At 44.6% G+C, this 21541-nt stretch overlaps 1 protein-coding gene across 1 annotated transcript; it reads right to left on the minus strand.

The window, feature by feature from the left end:
- Window positions 1–6797: 6797 nt before the first annotated feature.
- Window positions 6798–20871, minus strand: LOC147210532 (target of Nesh-SH3-like). Its single transcript, XM_086112167.1, has 20 exons — window positions 19346–20871; window positions 18329–18772; window positions 16460–16639; window positions 14122–14190; window positions 13912–14044; window positions 12944–13125; window positions 12716–12768; window positions 11786–11825; window positions 11398–11457; window positions 11138–11197; window positions 10620–10667; window positions 10395–10535; window positions 10218–10307; window positions 9942–10151; window positions 8817–8922; window positions 8652–8731; window positions 8522–8551; window positions 8286–8444; window positions 8098–8220; window positions 6798–8018 (listed from the first exon to the last, which is right to left on the minus strand). Exons 2-20 carry the CDS (start codon window positions 18414–18416, stop codon window positions 7903–7905), a joined length of 1968 nt encoding a protein of 655 aa, XP_085968293.1. The 5' UTR covers window positions 18417–18772; window positions 19346–20871; the 3' UTR covers window positions 6798–7902.
- Window positions 20872–21541: the final 670 nt, after the last annotated feature.

The following is a 21541-nucleotide window of genomic DNA, read 5'->3' on the forward strand; positions in this document are numbered from 1 at the left end:
ACCACCTGTTGATTCAGCTTCAGGGCCGGTTCTGAAGGTGGCTGTCACGCGGTCTGCTCTTGCATAATTTCTCATACTACTGTTCATTTTCCATTCACACAAAGTAAATTCCAGCCAAGAATATTCTCATAATTATTGCTTCCATTTAAAATATGAACCGCAGATATTTCCAAAGGCATTATAAAAGGCCTGACATTAATAAATGGATGATTAAACCTTGATTAGTGTTTCAGACAAAACATTGCAGGTACTTGTTTTTACATGTGCGGATCGAGCGCCTGCGTCAAGGTACCCTTTGTTACTTCGGTTTCGAATGTATGATTGTCCCAACGCCGTTTCACTCATTCAATGTTTAAAAATTCCCCCGATGACCCTTCAAAGATCAGCAGGTGTTTCTGCGGGAATATGTGCGATTGTGGTTGAAACAGACCATTCTTGAGACTGTTTCAAACTGCCCCGAGAAGACGACCCCCAAGCCCCTCGTCCCATAAAAATACACATATACAGTCCATCACTTGGACTTTTTTACTGTTTCAAGATTCCCCCAGAGCCTTTAAAGACCAATTGCGAGAAACTGCGCGGTTGCGGTCGGAATACAGGCTGTTCAAGACACAATTGCCACTGTGCCATTAAAAAAACAGAAGTTATGGCGAGTTAAATTTGATTCACAACAGTCTCAAGGTACATGGATCTTTTAGTACACGTACAAAGGAATAATAATTTCAAATATTTTCATTTTGTGTGTTTTGGATCACTTTAAGAAAAGTGATCAAATTTCAGGGTGAAATGATTCACACTTAGGTTATTTTTCTTCATCGCTGTCAAATGTCAAAACGGGTCATATTTGATATACAGTCTAAGTGTTAAACAATTACATATAATGACGTATAATAACAATCGAACCCCTCTTTCGATTCGCCACTTCAACGTGACCACAAAAAGCTGCAACGAATAGTTTTGGAACGCCAACGCCGTCGCCATAAAGTTCCTTTTGACAGATTTGATCAAAATGATCTTGCTCCTGCACGCGAAACCACACCAGAAAAAAAAACAAGAAAGATTCTTCCGGCGCCTGCACAAAAGGTCTTGACAGCTTTCCCGGGAACTGCCAAGACAAGTATTTTCACACACCAAAAAAAAAAAAAAAAAAAAAAAAAAAAAGCCTCTGCTTTTTGCTTCATGGTCTGAACGGTCAGTCATTCTCTCCACTCGTCACCAGATGGCATCCATCATGGCGCTGGCGCGCGTCCGTTAGCGAGAAAACGCTGCGAGCGCGATTTCCATCTTGTTGTGTCGAGGGACACACGCTGAGAGGAACACAGTTTAACGAGAAAGGAAAGAGCATTTAACAAACAGAAACAGCCCAAACACACGGCACAGAGACGCAGCTGGACTGGACACACTGCAGCCGCTACAGTTCGGCTCATGATCAGACTCGAGTGAGAGTTAAGTCGACTATTTTAGGACTGTTTCTAAAAAATAATTTATTCAGTACAGCGGTCACTCGATTAGGGTTACGTTCACCCCATAATAGAAAAAAAACCCAAGTAAATTATGCATTCTAGAAAGTGTCGATATTCTTTTTGTCGACTTCCGGTAACCAAATACGTTCTACGCTGCGTGTTAACTACCTCTGAGGATCAGTTGATGCCGTGCAGCTAGCGTTATCGATGACGTCGACTCCGAGAACATGACTTGACCAAGCTTTACGTTTGAAAATCTGCATTTTCGTTTTTGGGAAAGGGGGGGGGGGGGGGGGAGTGCGTTTTCATTATTTAAGCTTGACCACGTTTTACGTTTGAAAATAGAACACACCTCCTTCCGGTAACGAAAACACTTCCTGCTTCTCTTCAGCCAATCAGATGCAAGCAACATAAGAACGTTTCAACAATTATTAAACAGAATATAATTTAGGTAACTATAGCGTAAAGGAATATAATGCTCAAATATAAAATGAAAAGAATTAATAATTTAACATAAGCTTACATGTGTATCACTTGGGCTTGAAAGATACGTTTTTTGGGGATTTTTTTGGGGTGCATTTTCATTATTTAAGCACCATGGCAGTTGTGCGTTTAATAGCCAAGACGAAAAAGTAAAAGGCCAAACACACTGGCTTTGAAGCCGTTATCAAGCTCTGCGATTGTGAAATTTCAAACAGCTAACTAGTGCAAGTAGTGGGCGCCAAGTGGCTTCAGTTCAAATTCATGTTGTAACTGAGCAAGATGGTAAAACTTGTCTTACACCCAATGAATGAAATGGCAACAAAATTTGGTGGAGACACGACTCAACTTGCTCAGTTTATGTTAGCAAGCAGCTTGAAACTGACTCGTGACTTCCACATACGATACGTGACTGAAGCGCCTCTGCTAATAACACATCGTTTAATACAACACTACGTTCGTTTCTTGCCGAAACCTGTTTGTGTTGCCGAAAGCCTTCTGGCAATTCACGTGAGGCATTCCCAAATTGTTTTTAGTTACATAACGAAGCACAGCTGCAGCCACTTCACTGGCCAGTAAATGTTACAGGAGTGACACACGTGAGGCCTCGTCGGTACAAACCTGTAATGGCCATTTCTCACTCCCATAAAGTCCTCCACTCACTTATGGAGTCTATCCGTCGTCCGGTTCCACGACCGGACGACCCGAGACGTTAATGACATCGTGTCGGCAGACCTGCAGCTTCACTCATCGGCTTCTGTGGTTTGAGCGCCAGAACCCTGCACAGGCGACTGTGAAGGAAATTAAGAGTCAGTCAAACATGTTTTTGTGCGGAGTCATTTCGAGACCGGTCCCTTGACCAAGGTGCTGACACAAAGATCTGGTCGTCATGCTCTGGTGCTCCACCCGCCGCTGTTCCCGAGGAATGGCTTCAAACCAGAAATTCTGTGGTGGGAAGTAAAGAAGGGCTTCGTTACTGTACAGGACGTTAGTAAATTTTTCTCATTCAAGCATGTTCCTCTCAAAAAAAGACATGGTTATTTTTTTTTGTCAGAGTAATAATAATAAAGCTGTAATTTAATTCATTGTGCTACTCCTTCTGTTTTGCCCGCCATGGCCACTTGTGGGCAGTGTAAACACTCATACAGAAAAATGAAGAAAAGACAGCGCGACTCTCAGTGGTTAAGTAAGATCATAGTCGGGTTGTTTTTTGTTTTTTGTTTTTCCCCAGAATATATGCGTGTGAGTACTGTGATATTGTCTGTTTACATGTCTTGCTCCACCACTGTTGAAGCGAGGGGGTTTGCATCTCTCCATGAAGACGATTCGTGATGTATCTCAAAGCAAGGGGTGCGACACAATTCAAGGACGATTTGATTTTTAACGTTTATTGGTTCCGATTTGATTCAATACGACGCGGCGCAGTTGGAGAGAGTACTGTATGACGCAGGTTTTGGTCCTTTTCCACACAGAGGGTTGAACTTGTCAGTACTGTAAACAACTCTTCAAAGATATCTCTCTCCAATAAAAGACAATTGGAGAAGTATCTCGCTATATTTCATCGTACTGTACATCCAAACTGATTTTCCGATTCAAATCGGGTTTTGTTACACCCCAACTGAAAGAGTTGTATTCCGACGACTATCAAAACTCATTGTTTGCCTGCCAATGGCGTTTTCCATTACATGTTCGCATGAAGCAAACGGGGGCAGGCTGAAAGGCTCTTTTGTAATCCTGTTTGGCTGTTATAAACACACAACATGTAATTTTCTTGTTTTGATGTTTAGTTTGACAGTAAACTCCAACCGGGAATGGCATGAAACAGCATGAAGCCTGTTTTTTTTTTGAAGAAGAAGAATTGTTCATTATTTGCCAAACCGCTGCTTACTGTGAAGTGAGTTGAGTTCACTGCCATCAAGTCAGAGCAAAAAAAGTTGAGTCACTTATATCTCAAGGCACCGTCGAGCGTTTTTTTTGGGGGGGTCTAATTTCTTTTATCATTTTTGCTTTTATTCCCTACATTTGAAAGCGTTTATATACTTTGTACTCTTTCATTTTTTTTAAATATGCTCGCTAACTTCTTCGACTTCCGTGAATGCCGACACATTAAAAAAAAAAAAAAAAAAGATCAAATGCAAAAGTTAAAGTCGGCAGGAGCTGATTTCATTTGGCGTCAGTCACTAATTTAGCATTTTTGTTGTTGTTAGTAGTTGACGACATTAGCTATGGGAACATCGTTTGATAGCATTAAAGTTGAACCAACGTTAGCTTGCTCTTAGTTTGAAAAAACAAAAATTTAAAATGTTCAATTTATCAAAATGGGTATTGTATATAAGTGACGGTAAAAACGGATGTTTTATTTTTTGTACTTAAGTACCGGTAATAGAATCAAATATTTACTTCTACTTATAGCAGGCTCGGTCTTTTTCGATGCCAGTCTCAGTACCGGTACTTCGAATCAAGTACAGAGTTGTGAATACTTTTGTCACGGCCTCCGCCGGCCATCCGCTGAGCGGTCGCCATCGCCAATCACGGCAACGGTAAAGACAACGATGCCTCAGTGCGTTCGGAACACGGCTGTGCGCTCTGATTGGTCTGATCTGCCACAGGGTCGTCAGGAATGCTGCTTGCCGCACCCGCGGCCAACAAGCTTAGACGAGCACGAAGGAAGATGGCAGATTACATAACCGGATCTGATGGGAAACAGCTTGCCAGCTCAAGGCTGCATGTCCTTTAAACGCCGCCCCGAGGTACAGTTGCAGTCGAAGACTCAACGCATGTCCAATAGCCGCCAACCGAGGACGGCACTAACCCAACAAGAAGCAGAAACTGACTGAGGACTCGCTGAATCTTGTTTTTGCTTGTGTTTATGAAACAAATTTTCACGAAAGACAGGCGTGTCTATATGTTGTTCCTGGAGGGCCTGGTACAGAAATATCAAAGGACCACTTTAACATCCTCTTGTAGACCTCCCAGTTTTCATATACAGTCGAACCACACATATTTATACTGTAACGGTACTTTTTTCAAGGCGGGACGGTGGACGACTGGTTTGCACGGCGGTCTCACAGTGCAGAGGTGCAGGGTGCGTTCGATTCAGGCCTTCCTGTGTGAAATTTGCATGTTTTCCAATGCCTGCGTGGGTTTTCTCCGGGTACTCCACTTTCCTTCCACATTCCAAAAACATGCACGGCAAGTTAATGGAACACTCCAAATTGTCCCGAAGTGTGATTGTGAGCGTGAATGGTTGATTGTCAGAGTGTGTTCCCTGCAAGTGACTGGCAACAAGGTCGGGATGCACCCTGCCTACTGCTCCAGCGCGCCTGAGACCCCCGGGGATAAGCGGATTAGAAAATAAAGATACAGTATGTCTGTGTGTGTGTATATGAAATCTGCATATCCTCAAACCTGCCATGAATGTTTTCCAATGTGGGAGGAAACCGGAGTACCTGGAGAAAACCCACGGAGACACACGGAGAACATGCAAAATCCACATAGGAAGGCCGGAGCCGGAATCGAACCCAGCACCTCTGCACTGTGAGCCCGCTGTGCCCCACACACACACACACACACACACACACACACACACACACACACACACACACACACACACACACTATATATATATATACAGTATATACATATATATACAGTATCTCCAGTGTAATTGTTGATGAGGAGCCACACGTTTTCCATTAAAAACAGAGGTTGTCAACCCCACCCCAGAAAAGCGAAATAAAAAAAATTTCTGTGAGTAGGTGCCAACAACGAGGTGCTCTAAAGTAGCCGTGCCTAAGCACTATCTGAAGGAAAGATTGTTTTTCAGAATCTCTACAATAACTCGCAAGCTAACCGAATGTTGCACTTGTGTCGGATAACTGCTGACGCAAACAAAGGTGCCTGAGTTCTTATAAAGTCGGGGAGAGGCGACTGATGTCGGAGTCGAAAGTGCGTCATGCGTGGCGCGGTTTTAGCCACTCACCCCAAAGTAACATTGAAATGCTGAAAAAATAGTTTCATGCTAATTCTCACTGTTGCATCCAACGCAGTTCAACTTGTTCACATTTGCACTGTGACATGTTAACATGTCAGACCTTGACACAGTAGTCATTGTAGAAAGAGTTGGGGGGTTTTTGCGCTTCAAAGTGAATACACTTGTTCCAATTTAACAATTTTTTGTTGTAAATATTTTCTTTGGGTCCTTGCGTATCAAAAAACAGCTTTATACAAAACCTTTGCCTTTGTGTCAACTGTAGTTGGTGGGTGTTGCTCACCCCCGTCACTTTTTTGACAGACAGACTTTTCATGCAGGCTTTTTTTTTCCCCTTTTCTTTTTTTTTTTTTTGCATTTGATGACTGACGTGCTGCAGAATGACGGGAGTTGAAACTGGGTGCCAATGCTGTGCCGCATTTGTGGAAATGAATCGTGGTCACGTCAACGGACGGTTTCCGTGTTTTTGTGGAGTCAGAAATGGAGGGTGGCCCAGTGTTATGTAACAGTGGTGGACTCGAGCCTACGCTATCCTAACATGATTTCCTGCTGGGGGTTTTTAAATGTATTTTTTAACCTCCCCTGCTGAATTCCCCGATTGTGGTCAACGTTCGTCATTATTTTTCCTTTCCCCTCCAAAAAATGTCCCAATACAGGCAAATGTGCTTATTAGCTCCTTTGTTTATTAACACATCAAATAAACAACAAGAATTTGAATTATGGTCTGATTGATGCTATACCGCTACTCTAAATCAATACTATTAGGTTGTATTTTTGAACTGAGGTATTGCTTCCGTTTTAGCACCGTTGCTTAAATCCTGATCCTCAGGCGTTTTTGTTTGGAGGAAGAGACTCAAGAAACATTTTGAAAAATAATCGAAGTCTTTATTTGTTCAAATATAAAAACAACCACATTTTCACACGCTAGAAAAACCAGGGAGAAAGCTTCCTGTGTGTTCGCGCCAACAAAATAACATTAACAGCTTCTGGCGCTCAATACATACGAGACGGACATTTGGATCATCTCGAAAATGAATGTAAATGACATTTGCTTTGATGAAAGTCCCTGTATACAGAAAAGAAAAGCACCCCGCTGTTCCCCTTTTGTAAACTTACACAATGTTACCGTACACATGAAAAACCAGTTCATGTATCTGAATGAAACGGTATCATAATGTCAGGATGAACAGCCAATGAACCTGAGCCGTTCCCCACGACCAAATTTAGTTGATTTCACACAAAGATATTTACACGTGCAGCGGTACCTCTACTTACAAACGTCTCTTCATACGGAATTTTCAAGTTTCGAAATGCCTCAACAGTAAAATATTGCCTCTTGTTACAAAAGAAATTTCAGGATGCGAAAGCTCCGAGTTTCCTGATCGCGACATACTTAGAGCTGCTCTGCTATTGGCTACTGCCGAGCATCTTCCTGGCATCCCATTGGCTAAGAGGGAACTCTACCGCACGTGTCTATACATGTAGACAGATAGATGTGTGTTTATGCAGCGTCCTCGTCATTCGCCAATTTGTCACTTTTTATGCTTTAGAAAACATTTACTGTGTTTTCTAAAGCAAATTGGAACGGATTAGGGCATTTACATGGAAAACGCGTCTCGCCTTACAATATTTTCTAGTTAAGACATTTCTTACTGAAGTAGCGGTACCACTGTGTAGGAATGTCGTTTACTTGTAGAGCTGAAACTGCAAAATTCAAAAGACCCAGTTTTGTCTGTGTTTTTCTTTTTTTGTTTTTGAAGTTTGAGCGCTTCTTTAAGTGACGAACATTTTCAGGACAGAAAATTCTCTGCGTAGCCACAGAAAGACATTTCTGATGTGCAAACTGCAAATGTAGAAGTCTCATTTTCCACACTGATGAGGTAACGTGCAACCGAGTTTGTTATTTTTGATCGGAGTTCCACTCCTGGCAAAAGTAAAAGAATGGCCCCCTGGCCCAAAGTCACGGGTTTACCATTTTCCTGGGATGGGAGTTCCGCACTCGTACCAAGACACGTAGCCGATGTGGGAGTGTCCACCGATTGGGCCGAACTGAACAGGCTCTTGTCGCACCGCTCGATGAAAGCCTAAATGGTCAAGACGATTCATCAGTCGCATCCAGGTTTGAATCGTCATCTGCGATGTGATGTCAAATGGCTTTTTTACCAGATCTGGATGGCAGCTGGGCCGCACCCACTTGCCGTCCAGTTCTCCCGTCCAGGAACGAATCGACAAACTGGCAGTGGTCCTCACCGAAGCCGCTCTGGTCCCCGATGTTGTAGAATTTACCTGTGGAGCAGAACACGTCTTGGTCGAGGCTTCACGGACTTCCCGTGGCGGTGAAAGACACTCACCGTTTAGCGAGTCGCTCAGGTAGATCTTGTACCGAAGCGAGTTGCAGAGCTGGACCCCCACAAATTTGCGGTACCTGGTTCTCTTGACGTATTGTTTGCCGTGACAGTCGGAGTAAGAGTCCGCCTTGAAGGGGAACTGCGTCCAGATGGCATCTTTACCTGTCAAGATCAGCCACTTTGTTAGGGTTGTCTCATCCTCGCCCCGGCATCATTCAAGACGCAATTTCTGGCCTTACCTGAGACGTTTTCGCTCACCCGAGGGTCCGCTGGGAAACAATCGGAAGACATCATGAATCACTGCAACTTCCACACCGGTTCGAAACAAGAAACGGCGCAGATGCGAGACTCAACGGCAGTTTATCGTACCTGACTCGGTGTTGAAGGATACTGGCTCGCTGGACGGACCTGCGCCAAAGTCGTTCTTTGGCTTCACCTTGAACTCATAACTATCATGGAAAAGGGCACACGTTGAATTCCACTTGAGTCCCACTCAATATGGCTTTGAAAGATTCTGACGGAACCTGCGTTTACCTGCTTTCAGGTTTCAGGTTCTCCACTGCTGTATGTGTCTGGTTGGTGGTCAAAATGGAAACTTTCTCACCGTCGGGTCCTTTTGTGGTTGAGATTACTTCATACTCTGAGGAAACGAGGGGAGAGGCTAACTGTTAGCTATTTTGGACATTATTCTTCAAAGGATCCAACGGACTGTTCAAGTGTGACGTTATCGATTGTTACTCAAGAAGATCACGATCCCTCCATGTTAAAAGAGTACGAGTGGAAGTGGAGTTCAAGGAGAAGTCAACTCAAAAACTTGTCTTTACAATATTTTCAATGTGGCCTAAATTGTTACGTTCAGGACAAATCCGGGTAGAGGTGGATCCCAGAAAAGTAGACAAGGTCTTTCCACAAAAAGGGTTATTAAAAAAGAAAAACAAAACCCCCCCGCAAGACTGACAAAGACGCTGGTAACAAAGAACCAGGACCAAATGTGACAGACCAAAAACACTTGCAAAAAAGGCAAAGAGAAAATAACGTAAAATTGCTTGTCATAAAAAGACAAGGAAATCCAATTACGAGAACGATACAAAAGAACACGAAGAATGACACAAATTACGGCAAGAATTTGAGCAGAATGAACAAGATATGAGCGTCTAGAGAATCGTGAGCAAGGCGAATAATCCGACAGCCAGCTGTGGTTAGGTTTATAAAGGCAGCTGGATAACGAGACAGATTAGCGACTGGTGCGGCTCTGGAGGGAACCCCCTCCACTCCCGCCCGACACTGAAAAAACAAATGGGACAGGATTGTGACAGTTATTGCATTTGTGGAATATGAATTCAGAAGCCTAATCCACCCCGTTTGTATTCATCTCAGGGGACGGCCATTTTGCCACTTGCTGTCGACTGAAAATGACATCACAGTTGCTCAGGACTCAGGTAACAACCAGTCAAGTTGGTCGTTACCTGAGAAGGAGCCTTGAAATGAATACAAACAAGTGGATTTTGGGGGTAGGGTTCCTCCCAGAGCCGCACCAACGCAATCTTATTCAGAAGGCAGTACGGTATTTAGACGAGCGGAGGCGCATATGGTCAAGAAAACGTTTGACTGGACTTCCCCTTGAACATGTGAGATGAGATTCCAAGACTCTTGGTGTACCTGTGGTGTCATTGTTGGTCTGCTCCCAGTCCAGAATGATGAAGGAAGAACATCCCTCCACCGTGACCACAGTGAGGTTCGAGGGCGGTGACTTGGGCGCAGCCGTCACGTTGACGTCGCTGCGCTCATCCTCGGGGAAGAAGTTCAAGGACGATGTAATGGAACAGGGCTCGTCCGCTCTCTTGCCCGTTTGGTAGATGACGTGAGGTGCTGCAGAGGCGACGTACGATACTCAGCCTGGATTCGCGCCGATTCCTGACAAGGAGAGACACTTACCCACGTAACGTTTTTTGCCCGTGGCGTCAATGTCCGAGGTGGGCTGCGACTGGAACAAGTCTGAGTTTCCCCACGATTCTTGCTGAGGGGCTGTCAGAGGAAGCATCACGTCCGGGCTCAGAATCTGTCCACGCGAGGGAGCTTGCGCCACCCCTCGCACGCCATCTGATGTCGTACCTTGAGTCGTGGGCGACATCGTGGTGGTGTATGTTTGTCGGCGCTCGGTCGGCCTGGCGTGAGTTGGCTTGGTGGCGGCCACCGGAACTTTGGGCTGGAGGACGGCCAGTTTATCGGCGTGTTTCCGGTCGACGGTCTTCTCTGCGGAAGAAAAGTCAACTCAGGAACTCAGGAAAACGGGATCCAAGCAGAAAGTCGACGCAGCTGGTTCGCCGTTCACCTCACCTGATTGGTTCGGTTTTCCAAGCAGGTTTGTTTTCTTGCCCAGAGACCCTGGAACACACACGCCACATCGTACGTCATCACTCATCGAAAAACAAGAACATCACTCCACTCCTTGTTAAGTTCTGACATGGAAAATTCAACAACGTTCATGGAAAAATCGATGAGGTGTGGAACACTCCACTGATTCTTTTCCAAAAGAAGAAAGCGAGCGAACAAGTCACGGCAGAGCGCCGAAAGCTGAAAGACGATGAGGCCGGCAACGGAGCCGTCGCATTCCTTCCAATCAGCTTTTGTATAAACATCAATGGCGACCTCAAAGCCAACAGGTAACGTTTGCGTTTTGGCTTCCATTCATTCGCGGTTTGGAAGAGGATCTTCAAAGTCAAATGTTAGAAAGAAGGCGAGCGGCCCGGGAATCATCCGTTCACCATCGCTGAACAACAAAAGGCGCTCATTGCCGCAACTCATCCGGTGATTCTTAGCCCCCCCGTGTCTATTTAGGCAAAACAATCTCCAACCTGAACGAGGACGTGTCCATAAGACGGGCTTGATGGGGGGGAAATCCCGGTGTCCGTTCACTGAAGGGAGAAGAAAAAAAAACAAAAAACGGTGTTTCACTTAATACTCAGTTGCTCTAATGCGTTCATTCCTAGAAGCAAAAAATCTAAGCTTGAGATCAGGACACCCCATTTAAAAATGCTAGCGTGTCCTCATCGCCGGCGACTCGAGCGCCGGAGGTCACGCCAGAGGTCACGAGCAAATGAAGAGTGCCACTTGCCTGGGAGAGCCGCGCGGTGAAGCAGCGAAGGAAGTCGAGACTGCGTCCAGTTGTGAAGTGCTGCAAATGAGAGCAACATCACATCAATTCAAGATTTGTTTTGTTACTATTATTTTGTTTTACATCATGTGTTAACAAGTTACTGTTCGAGTAAACTACGGCTGGGCAACAGAGCTTTTAAATAAGAACTCCGATTTTTTCCCCACTGTTTTAATAAAACATTTGAAATGTGAGACAACTTAGTTCTTTTTTTTGGAAATAAATCAATAAAATCAATCAACAGTCCAACCCCAAAAACTCAGTGCCCTGGCTATCGGTTCATCGCCCAGCCCTGACGTATACGATTGTGTCAGAGGATAAATATCAAGAATCCAGATGGAGGCGCTACCTGGACGTGGCGGGAAGAAAGCTCGAGGCCTGAGTGGGTTCTGAAACACAAACAGGCCGCAGTGTTCACATGACCGAAAGGACCAAAACTCAAAATGTCACCAAAACCGCTCAGCTGCGATTGGCGAGATTTATCGACCATAAGCAAGATTCCAACTGAAGCAAAAAGTATCAACGCCAGCCATGACAAATTGGGCTCTTTGCAACTCTGCTCCTTCTGCGAACAGAGCAGCAGGCGGCCATCTTAAGGGCCCACGGCAGGCCGCCAGGCCTGTTGTAGGCTCAATGCCAGAGCAGCGGTAAACTTTTCAAGATGATGCAGGGAAAGTTTGGAATTTTTTTAGGAGGAACCCATCCGCTATTATTTGCCAAAACAAGCCTACTTCCTTGGAGATATAAATATATTGATTCGGCACAGAATTATGTGGCATCTTTGTTTGAAGCACCGCTGATGAACTGAGGGATGGAGCTTCTTTTAGACAGGCCATAGCCCCGTCTAATCGAAAAAACTTATTTCATCGTGTTTCATCGCTCTTGGTTGAGGACAGTGGGTTCATTGCATTTAAAAAAAAAAGTGATGATTGATATAACACGGAATCAAATAACATAAAAAAAGGTCTGACAGGAAAGTGGTAAATTGTTATTTTTAATGGTTGCGAAGCAGTGAGATTCACACTTGCGTTATCGCACTTCTGTTTTTCTGAAATCAGGTTTCATCTTCAAGGACTATTTAGGGTTTAAGCTATAAATATATTCAACTCCAAACATTTTAAGCATGGAGGAGCATTATGATTCCCAATTTTTTGCTAGTCTCGGCAGGGCTTGGTACCTAAGCCCCATGAATAGTCCGGGTTCAATGTATTATTCCAAATCATGCCAGAATAAATGCCCCCGTACCCCCGCCCAAAACCCCCCAACAAACTTTACACACCAGTGGATTCACCAGAGGAAGACGCCGTTTTGGTGGCTTCGGTTTTGTTTTAGCTGAAACACAAAATAATAAACATGAAAGCACACAAAAACTAACACAATGACATATTTTTGTTTTGTCCCTAAATGATTCATTCGTTTGTTATGACTTTGGAGAAGAAAAAAAAAAAGACTTGACTTTGAAGTATATGTTTGACATCGCAGACAGTCCTCAATATTGGCTTCTTACCGGCCAGGTTGGTACTTTGGATGATGGCTTTACTCCAGGCACCGCTGCGGTCATCCTTGTTGGAGCGGACCCCAAATTCGTAGGGCGTCTCAGGAGTCAGGTTGTCGATGACCGTGTCACTCGTCGGGCATGTCTGATAGATCCACTTCCTGTTTTTCTCCCGGTAGCGCACAGTGTAGAAACTAATGGAAACAAGAAACAAAAGGTCCTCAGGGTTCTATTCTTTGCACTTTAGATTTTTCAACATGCTGGAGCTTAGGACAGATTGGAGACTTGAGAGTTGAAGCTCCGCATCCTGCTGCTGGTCAAAAAACATGGAAAAAGGAATCAGTTGTTGAAAATTTAATTCACCTCCTTTCAAGAACAACATATTGAGCACTCTCTCGAGTCATTTTCTGGCAAGGAGACATCTGTCCGGAGGTTTCAAAACAAAGCCCTAGCTTTCCAACTTTCTCGACTTATTTGATGGAAAAGATAAAATCTATTTTTAAAGGCAGGAAAGGATGGAGACGGTGACAATCGCAGTCGAGGTGAGAGTCAACTGGAACAAATCAGTTAGAACACATTCAGAACAGAACAACATCTCTCAACAGAATGGTTGCGGACAACCACGACGATAAACAACGGGGTTATGTTGTATGGCTGATTTTTTTACATCACAGTACATTACACTGATCGTATTATTGCACGGCATTAGTGATGTGAGGAGCTTCATGCAGATCTTTGCGTCGTGTGGCACTGAGGGCCAAGACCTGCTGCGAATTCCAAAGTCTGCGAGTCGGACCTGAAAAAGGTTTCTAACGGCCTACGGATGCCAAGAGGGTCACAAAACACGATATGATGCTCCTCAACTGACATCAACATAGCTCACGGCGCGAAACTTTTTTTCTTTTTTTTAATTAGACAAAGCAAATTGCGATCATTTTGTCAAAGTGACACCCAGGATGTGCCCAGATTCCCAATCTCACCCGTCCTGCAGGCAATCATCCAGGATGTCCCTGTCAAAGGAATTTTTCAGACGGCTCCCCCAGGACAGCAGCACTGCGGTGGGGCTGACGCTGCCAATCACCAGATTGAGCGGCTCGTCCAAGTTCACCTTTCCTGAGCACCAAGTCGAGACGGAGTGAGAACGTGCGTCCGGCAGGCAGGAGGAAAAACAGAAAGCGCTCGCATAATACCTGTGCAGTGTTTGGTCACGTGGTTGGGAAGGACCGGCTGCACGGCCACCAGGTACTTAGGTTCCGCATCTAAAGAGACAGATGATTGATCTGTGACGGAGGAACTCTTGTGAACACGTTCAGACTTTTCAGTCAAATAATTCATACAACAACAAACAATAAATGAATAACAAAGACAGTTGAAAGCACAAAAACAGTCAAACTAAAAATCAAGTTTGACTCATGCTGAGTCAAAAGCCAAAGGATCAAAATGAGTTTCAAGATGACTTTTAAAGATGGGCAGCCAGGGGGCTTGCCGAACGTTCATTCCAAAAAGGCGGACCGGCAACGGAAAAGGCTCCATCCCCTCTGGGGTTAGTCCTCCGGTACCTCGAGGAGTGTCTGGTCATCAGACCTGAGGCACCGGACGGCCAGGCGTGTCGAAGCTCAGAGAGGTCAGGTGAGGGCAGGCCATTGAAAGATTTGAAAATAATTCATCGGATCTTCAAAAGAACTTTCAAATGTATTGGCAGCCATTGAAGGGATGCCAGAGTTGGAGTTCTGTAATCTCTCTTACGAGTACCAGCCAAGAGGCGAGCAGCAGCATTCTGGACAGAGCAAGAGCAAGTTTCCTGTTGCAGCTCGAGTGACCGATAAAATCCAACAGCAAAAGTCAGAACTGTAACCTTTGAGTCCAAAACGAATTTAAAAAAAAATGTTGGCAAAAATGCAGGTGGGGGGGGGGGGGGGGATTCTGAGGAAAACATCTGTTTGCTGTTCCTACATAGCTGTCTTGACATGAGCCTCCTGTGTAATTTCACATCAGGTTCACAACAGAAGTGTGCTAACTTGTGTACAAAATATGTCAATGTTTTATTTGGAGAGTGAAATAATGACTTTTTAGAGGCAATTTAGAGTGTTCAAACAACCTACCGTGCATGTTTCTGGAATGTGGGAGGAAACCGGAGTACCCGAAGAAAACCCACGCGGGCACGGGGAGAACATGCAAACTCCACACAGAAAGGACAATGCCGGAATTGAACCCTACACTCCTGCGCTGAGAGGCCGACGTGCTAACCCAGGGGTGTCAAACTCATTTTTGTCGCGGGCCACATTGTAGTTACGGTTTCCCTTGGACGGCCATTATGAATTTTGGGAAACCTTATAAATGTTGAATCCCCTCCACATATTACATATACAGCGCACAACAAATTGATGAATAACTAGTTTTAAAATCAGAAGTCAAGAATAATGACTGTTATTGTGGATTACATATGACAATTTGAAATTTTGGTTCATACTTTAGCAAGCATCACGGAACTTGACATGCATGATTTGCTTTTGCTGGCCACATAAAATGATGTGGCGGGCCAGATCCGGCCCCCCGGGCCTTGACTTTGACACCCGTGTGCGAACCAGTCGACCACCGTGCTGGCCAATTAAACAATCATTTCCACAAAATATGAAGAAATTCGATTAGCCAACCATCGTTAGAGGAAAAACGTCTGGATTCATGCCACAAATTTGACAGTTGTCTTTCTAGTATAAAGCAGTGGTACCCACCCCCTGGGCCGCGGACCGGTACTGGTCCGCGGGTCATTTGGTACCGGGCCGCACAGGAAGAATAAATAACTTTAACTTCCTTCCGTTTTATTTATTTCAGAACCTGAAAAATGTTTTATTTTGAAAAATTACCGGATTATATGTTACCTCCGTACACTGAATGCCACTCTTGACGCAGGTGAAGGTGCGCTGCTCGGTCACATGATAGGTTTGCCGCTAAAATGAAACCCAGGAGCTAGCAAAATCAGTAAAAAAGTTTGAAAAGTTTTTTCGGGGAGGGGGAAAGGTCCAGCCAGGTGACAGAAAAGGAGCCTACCACTTCCAAGAAAAAGAAGGCGACATTTAAACGACAGTATCAGGAGTTCTACTTACAATACGGATTGATCTCAACGGGAGATTCCCACGCAACAAGCCCACTGCATAATATGCTGTGTGGAGAGTCGTATTTTTTTCATGCACTTTGCATTTCGGTGTATCTTATTTTGAAGGAACTTTTCAATGTTACCATTGCGACCAGAGAGTGGTGTGGCCCGATAGGACGTTCCTCGTGTCATGATTCGTGTTTCTTATTGTTTAGAAAATACCACACTTCTCATGCCGGTCATGTCATATTATTTTGTTGTATTGATCCACCGCACCTTAACGGCCGATCCCTGAAAAGACTGTCTATCATTAAACCGGTCCTTGGGGCAAAATAGGTTGGGGACCGCTGGTGTAAAAAGCCTGAGTGGTGTTAGGTGATGTCAAAATGAAATAGTTGATTCCCCCCAACCCCCCAAGACGTGCCATTACTCACCCATCTCAGCCTGGTAGGGTATCCCGTTTTCAGGCAAAGGGATGAACTGCTTGGAGGAGACGCTGCTGCCATAACCTAGAATGTAACCTGCCAGCTTGAAGTCAGGACTCGGTCGCAGGAACTTCATGGTGATGGTGTCACCCGTGGCGTTGATCTTGACTTTCACATTGTGGCGACGGACTGCAATGACAAGTGCGAAGACGTCATACTCGCATTCGGGCGTCCAATCCGGACCGCATGAAATGAGCGAGGTCACAGTTCTCCCCTCTACTAAAGCAGATTTTGAAGGTGTCTGTCATTGGGAATTTATTGTTCTGATGGCTTTTTACTTTTATGCTCTACATCAGAAAACAAATGTCCAAACTTTCTACTACCGTATTTTCTGCACTATAAGGCACACCTAAAAGCATTCCATTTTCTCAAAGGCCGACAGTGCGCCTTATAATCCGATGCGCATCCGCAGCAACTATTGTCGCCTCTTTTCTCCACGCCCTAGTTATGAAAACAGTTTTAGAATCGGCCGTTCATTGAAGGTGCGCCTTCTACTCTGAAGCGCCTTAGAGTGAGGAAAATACGGTACTTTGCCAAAATAGGCTGCGCGGATGATGACACGACATAACAAGAATGCAAATAGCGGGAGAGATGAAGTCGACATGATATCTTGATTGATTGGGAGCTCACAATCTTGACTTTGCTGCGAGTCTCTCTGGTGGATTTGAATGTTGACTTATTTTGCACTGGAAAACAATTTCCCACCTGCAGAATGAAACAATACAGTACTCGTTTTCCATGTTCACAAGAGTGATGAGAAGTCTGCACTCTAATCTCAAAAATTATACAATAATATGCATCATTGGACAAAATGTAAAGAAGTAATAATTTGTATAATATCTAAGAAATAATTTGTGCATGATGATCGTACAATGGGAATTATGCTGCAGTACAATATGCATGCATACATAAAAATAAAAAAAAAACAAGAAGATGGACGGTCACGGCATTGCGGTAAACTGCAGTAATATTCGTGGCTTTTTTGAGGAGAGGATAAAGAATACATGCTCACGAGTATTGTTTTATTGTCTACATTGTATTGGAATATCCATTGCTTAAAAGTTTAGATTACAATACAGTGACATTGACGCTCGTCCAGTTCGCCCATTTATGGCATTCTGGGTCGCATGTTAGAATGAAGCTCGTGTATCTTTGACTTCTCCTGAAGCACAGCGTGTGTACTTTTGCCACCTATGCCGATGAACATCCATGCGAAGCAAGAGGCACGGCGAGCGAGGCATCCCTGTTGTTCTTGGCACCAGTCTTGACAGCCTTTGATGGCCTTACGTAACTTGACGCCCAGTGCGGTGAGGCGGACCCCTCGCAGGTTTGATCATGAAGCCCAGCCCACCCAGTGCAAGCCCGTACGGCCTTATCGCAATCATCGCGTCGCTTCGCTTCCCCAAACGCTGCATCCTAAAAGGCGGGAATAGGATGTGACAGGATCGCACCAAGGGGGAGAGGACGCCTTCGCCCTTTTGGAGGATCAAAGACGTCAGCGCAAATGTTTTGGTGGACTTTGAGGTGGACAGCTTATCATGTTCTCAGGTTACAGGGTGCGTGAAAGGGTTAACAACACTTTTTGCTAAAGTAGAACTAAAAACAAAAGGTGTGCTGTGGCACGTTGCACGGAGAAGGTGTCACTCTGGCACACATTCTGCAATATTTCCATGTACTGGAACAAACAGCAAAAAAAATAAATACTGTGAATTTGATGTCCCCCCCCCCCCCAAGCCTTTAAGCTATTTTTTACACTCCCCAAGGAAATATAAAATGCTCAATTTCGTGATTTCGATTCATCAAAGACCGTTTGCCTACCTCGGGTCATCTGCGCTGGGATGCAGCCGGACAGAACCGCTGCTCCGAAGAGCAAGAGGTGATGGAGGAGGGAAGCGGTACGTGCCATGGCCTCCCCAGTTGAAGGATGAGGACACTGGATGAAGCTCGAGCGGGACCGAGGCAAAAAAAAAAACACCCCAAAACACTTCAAGATGTGTTTGTTCAGCCCTTAGATGCCTTCAGGAGTGGAGACAAGCAGGCAGAATAGATTTTATAGCTTCAGCATGGGGTGGGGGGGGGCGTGGCCCCTCCTGAAACATTAACTTCTCCCTCTTGAATCACGCCCCCCCACACACACACAACCCCCATCAGCTCCAAGGAGAAAGAGGAAAGTCCCAAAACATGACAAAAACATTTTTCCTGAACCGATTGACTTGACGTCTTCAAAACGGAGGTCGACGCCGTCTCTCGAGGGTCGTCCCCCTGGAGGGCAGAATGACATCTCAAATTAGTGCCCATCGTTAGGAGAAACATTCTTCATCAATGCAGATCAACAAGAGCGCATGTCTGACTCTCAATTGTTTGTTTTGTTTAATTTTACAGGTGAAAAAAGTGCCCAACGGGCTCATCATGCAAAGCGTTCGGCTTTGCATGGTGAGGAATGAGAAGAATGCAACGGGCAAATGCGACTCTAAACACCGGACAAACATCTGTCCACAGGACACGACCAGATAAACATTCACCGCTGCAGCTGCAAGACGTGGAGGTGCGCACAGGAAATTCACGTTACGCACGAGAGGCGTTATATTCTCGTTCCGTCCTTCCCCATAAACCTCTCGCCATTTAGCAAAAATGGAAAAATTGAGAGATGTCAAACCCGAGTCCATTTTTCACGGAGGACTGACAAGGTGCTTTGCATTTGCATGCGAGTTGAACGACTCCAAGCTGTCACGATCTGTGTTGTGTTGACTTTGTTTTGACGAGGCTGACTTTTGTTTCCGGTTGTGTCCCCTTTTGCGCCCCCCCCCCCCCCGTGTCTTGTCTTTTTGTTTCCACCTGTTCTCGTCGGCTCCCTCCAACTCGTGTCTTGTCCAGGTGCACCTTGTTGTCTCGTCAGTTTGCTTGTATTTAGTTCCCTGGTTTCATTCCGCCTTTGTCAGCTTCTCAAACACGTGCTGTGAACTCAACTGCAGTCGGAGACGGAAAAACATCTTGCCAGGTGGCAATTTTTGCAACACTGTTTTCAATGTCAACGAGCAAGTGATGCATAGGTGGTGTTTGTAGGGTCAAATGAACATTTTTGCTTCATTCTACACATCACTCACAGTGTCATTTGTCCAAATTCTGCCCTCCCCCCCAAAATAGAGCATCCGCCCAACCATGATCTTATCCGCTTTTCCTGAGGGTCACGGGCGTGCTGCAGCTCATTTCAACAGTGTACACCCTGAAGCCAATCGCAGGCCACACAGCGACAAACACCCATTGGCGCTCACAATTTCGTTTTCAATCAAACTACCGTGCATGTTTTTTGGACTGTGGGAGGAAACCGCAGTACCCAGAGGTAACCCACGCTGGCACGGGGGAGAACATGCAAACTACAAACAGGAAGGCCGAGCCCCGGAATCAAACCTCTGCAACTTGTGACATGTCATGCGATGTAATTAACTGGTTTCTTAGCGTCCCAAATTAGTGACTGAATATGATTTTGGGATGGCGCTGGCTTGATGTTGGTAGCACTGTCATGGCAATAAAAACTGTGATAAGTCAAGTCGATTGTGGGAGGAAATCAAAGTACCCTGAGAAAACCCATGCAGGCACGGGGAGAACATGCAAACTCCACACACAAAGCCTGGGGCAGGATTCAAACCCACGACCTCTGCACTGTGAGGCAGACGTGCTAACTATTTCTCTCCACCGTGCCGCCCCATTTAGAGCATGTATTTGCAAAAAAAGAAAAGGCCTTAAGGCTGACCCTTGAGTCATCCCAGAGGGAGTGGGAACAGATTCTGACTTATTGGGCGGGGCAATAACCAAGGAAAACCTGACTTATTTGCTCAGTAGGATATAAACCATTCAAGAGCAGTTCCTGAAATGCCGACCGAGTCCTTCAGGCCGTCTATGACGATGTGATGATCCATGTTAGAAATGTGAGCGTGAAAAGGTGTTTATCTACGGATGGATAGCTGCTGGGGACAGGTTTCGACTCGCCTCTCGCAGTACCCAAGCTGCCATCGGGCGTCTTCACCCTTGGTTGAAAGCAACGTTACAAGAACAAATTCATATTTCTTGAAAGGACAATGGCATCATGGCATGAAAATCCCGTTGCATTTTTCAAGATAAAAAGTCAATCCCTACATGAACAAACTCGTAATCTTACAAGGATAAGGTCGTATTTTTTTGCCAAGATGAAGTCATCGGTTAACAAGTCGATTCAAAACATATGAGTTTACTCTCGGAATAAATATGACACTTTTTATGATGAAAAAGGCGCAGTTATTATTATTCTGGAAAAATATGACTTTTGCTCTTGAAAAACAGGTCTTTATAAAATAACACATATATCTAGACATAATACAAAATATATAATGTAATATTATATATAATAACTTTTTCGCAGGTATGTCAGATTTATGTAATGACACGTCATGAAGGCATCAGCCTTGAATAGTTCTTGTTCTTTGTCTGCTTGTTTTGCTATTTTTGGAACTCCCTTCCTAAGTACAGTTCAGTTCTATTTCCCTTTTCTGTTCATTTCATTTGCATAGAATAATTTTATTCTGATCATTATGCCCCATCATTGAATCGTTATTTAGATATTATTTATATTCATGTAATCGTTATTTAGATATCATTTATATTAATGTAAGTGTTTCACACCGTAAACCCCCAAAGAGTATTTCTGCTCTTTGACGAGCCATCGGTTTGAAATCAAGTGGAACCGAATGGAAGGTTTTATTACGATGGCAGCACACCGCAATGAAATATTTGACCTGTAATTATTTCAAAACCACAACAAATTGATCGGCAACCAGCGTCGCCAAATGTTTCCGTCTTTGACATTGGCCGTGTACATATGCAGATTTATTCCATATTCTCGTGCTGATTGAAAGAATCACTGCCGAATCTTGCAGTCGATTATACAAAAATACAAAACTTAAAAAAAAATAAAAAAAAGAGACTTAAAAGCAAGCATCAGCCGATGCTGCAAGCTAAAAAGCTATTAACCAATCCAAGGCCACTTCCTGCCAAAGT

The sequence above is a fragment of the Hippocampus guttulatus genome, chromosome 1 (assembly GCF_054856545.1).
Source record: "Hippocampus guttulatus isolate MCC_2025c chromosome 1, RoL_Hgut_1.0, whole genome shotgun sequence".
Lineage (NCBI taxonomy): Eukaryota > Metazoa > Chordata > Actinopteri > Syngnathiformes > Syngnathidae > Hippocampus > Hippocampus guttulatus.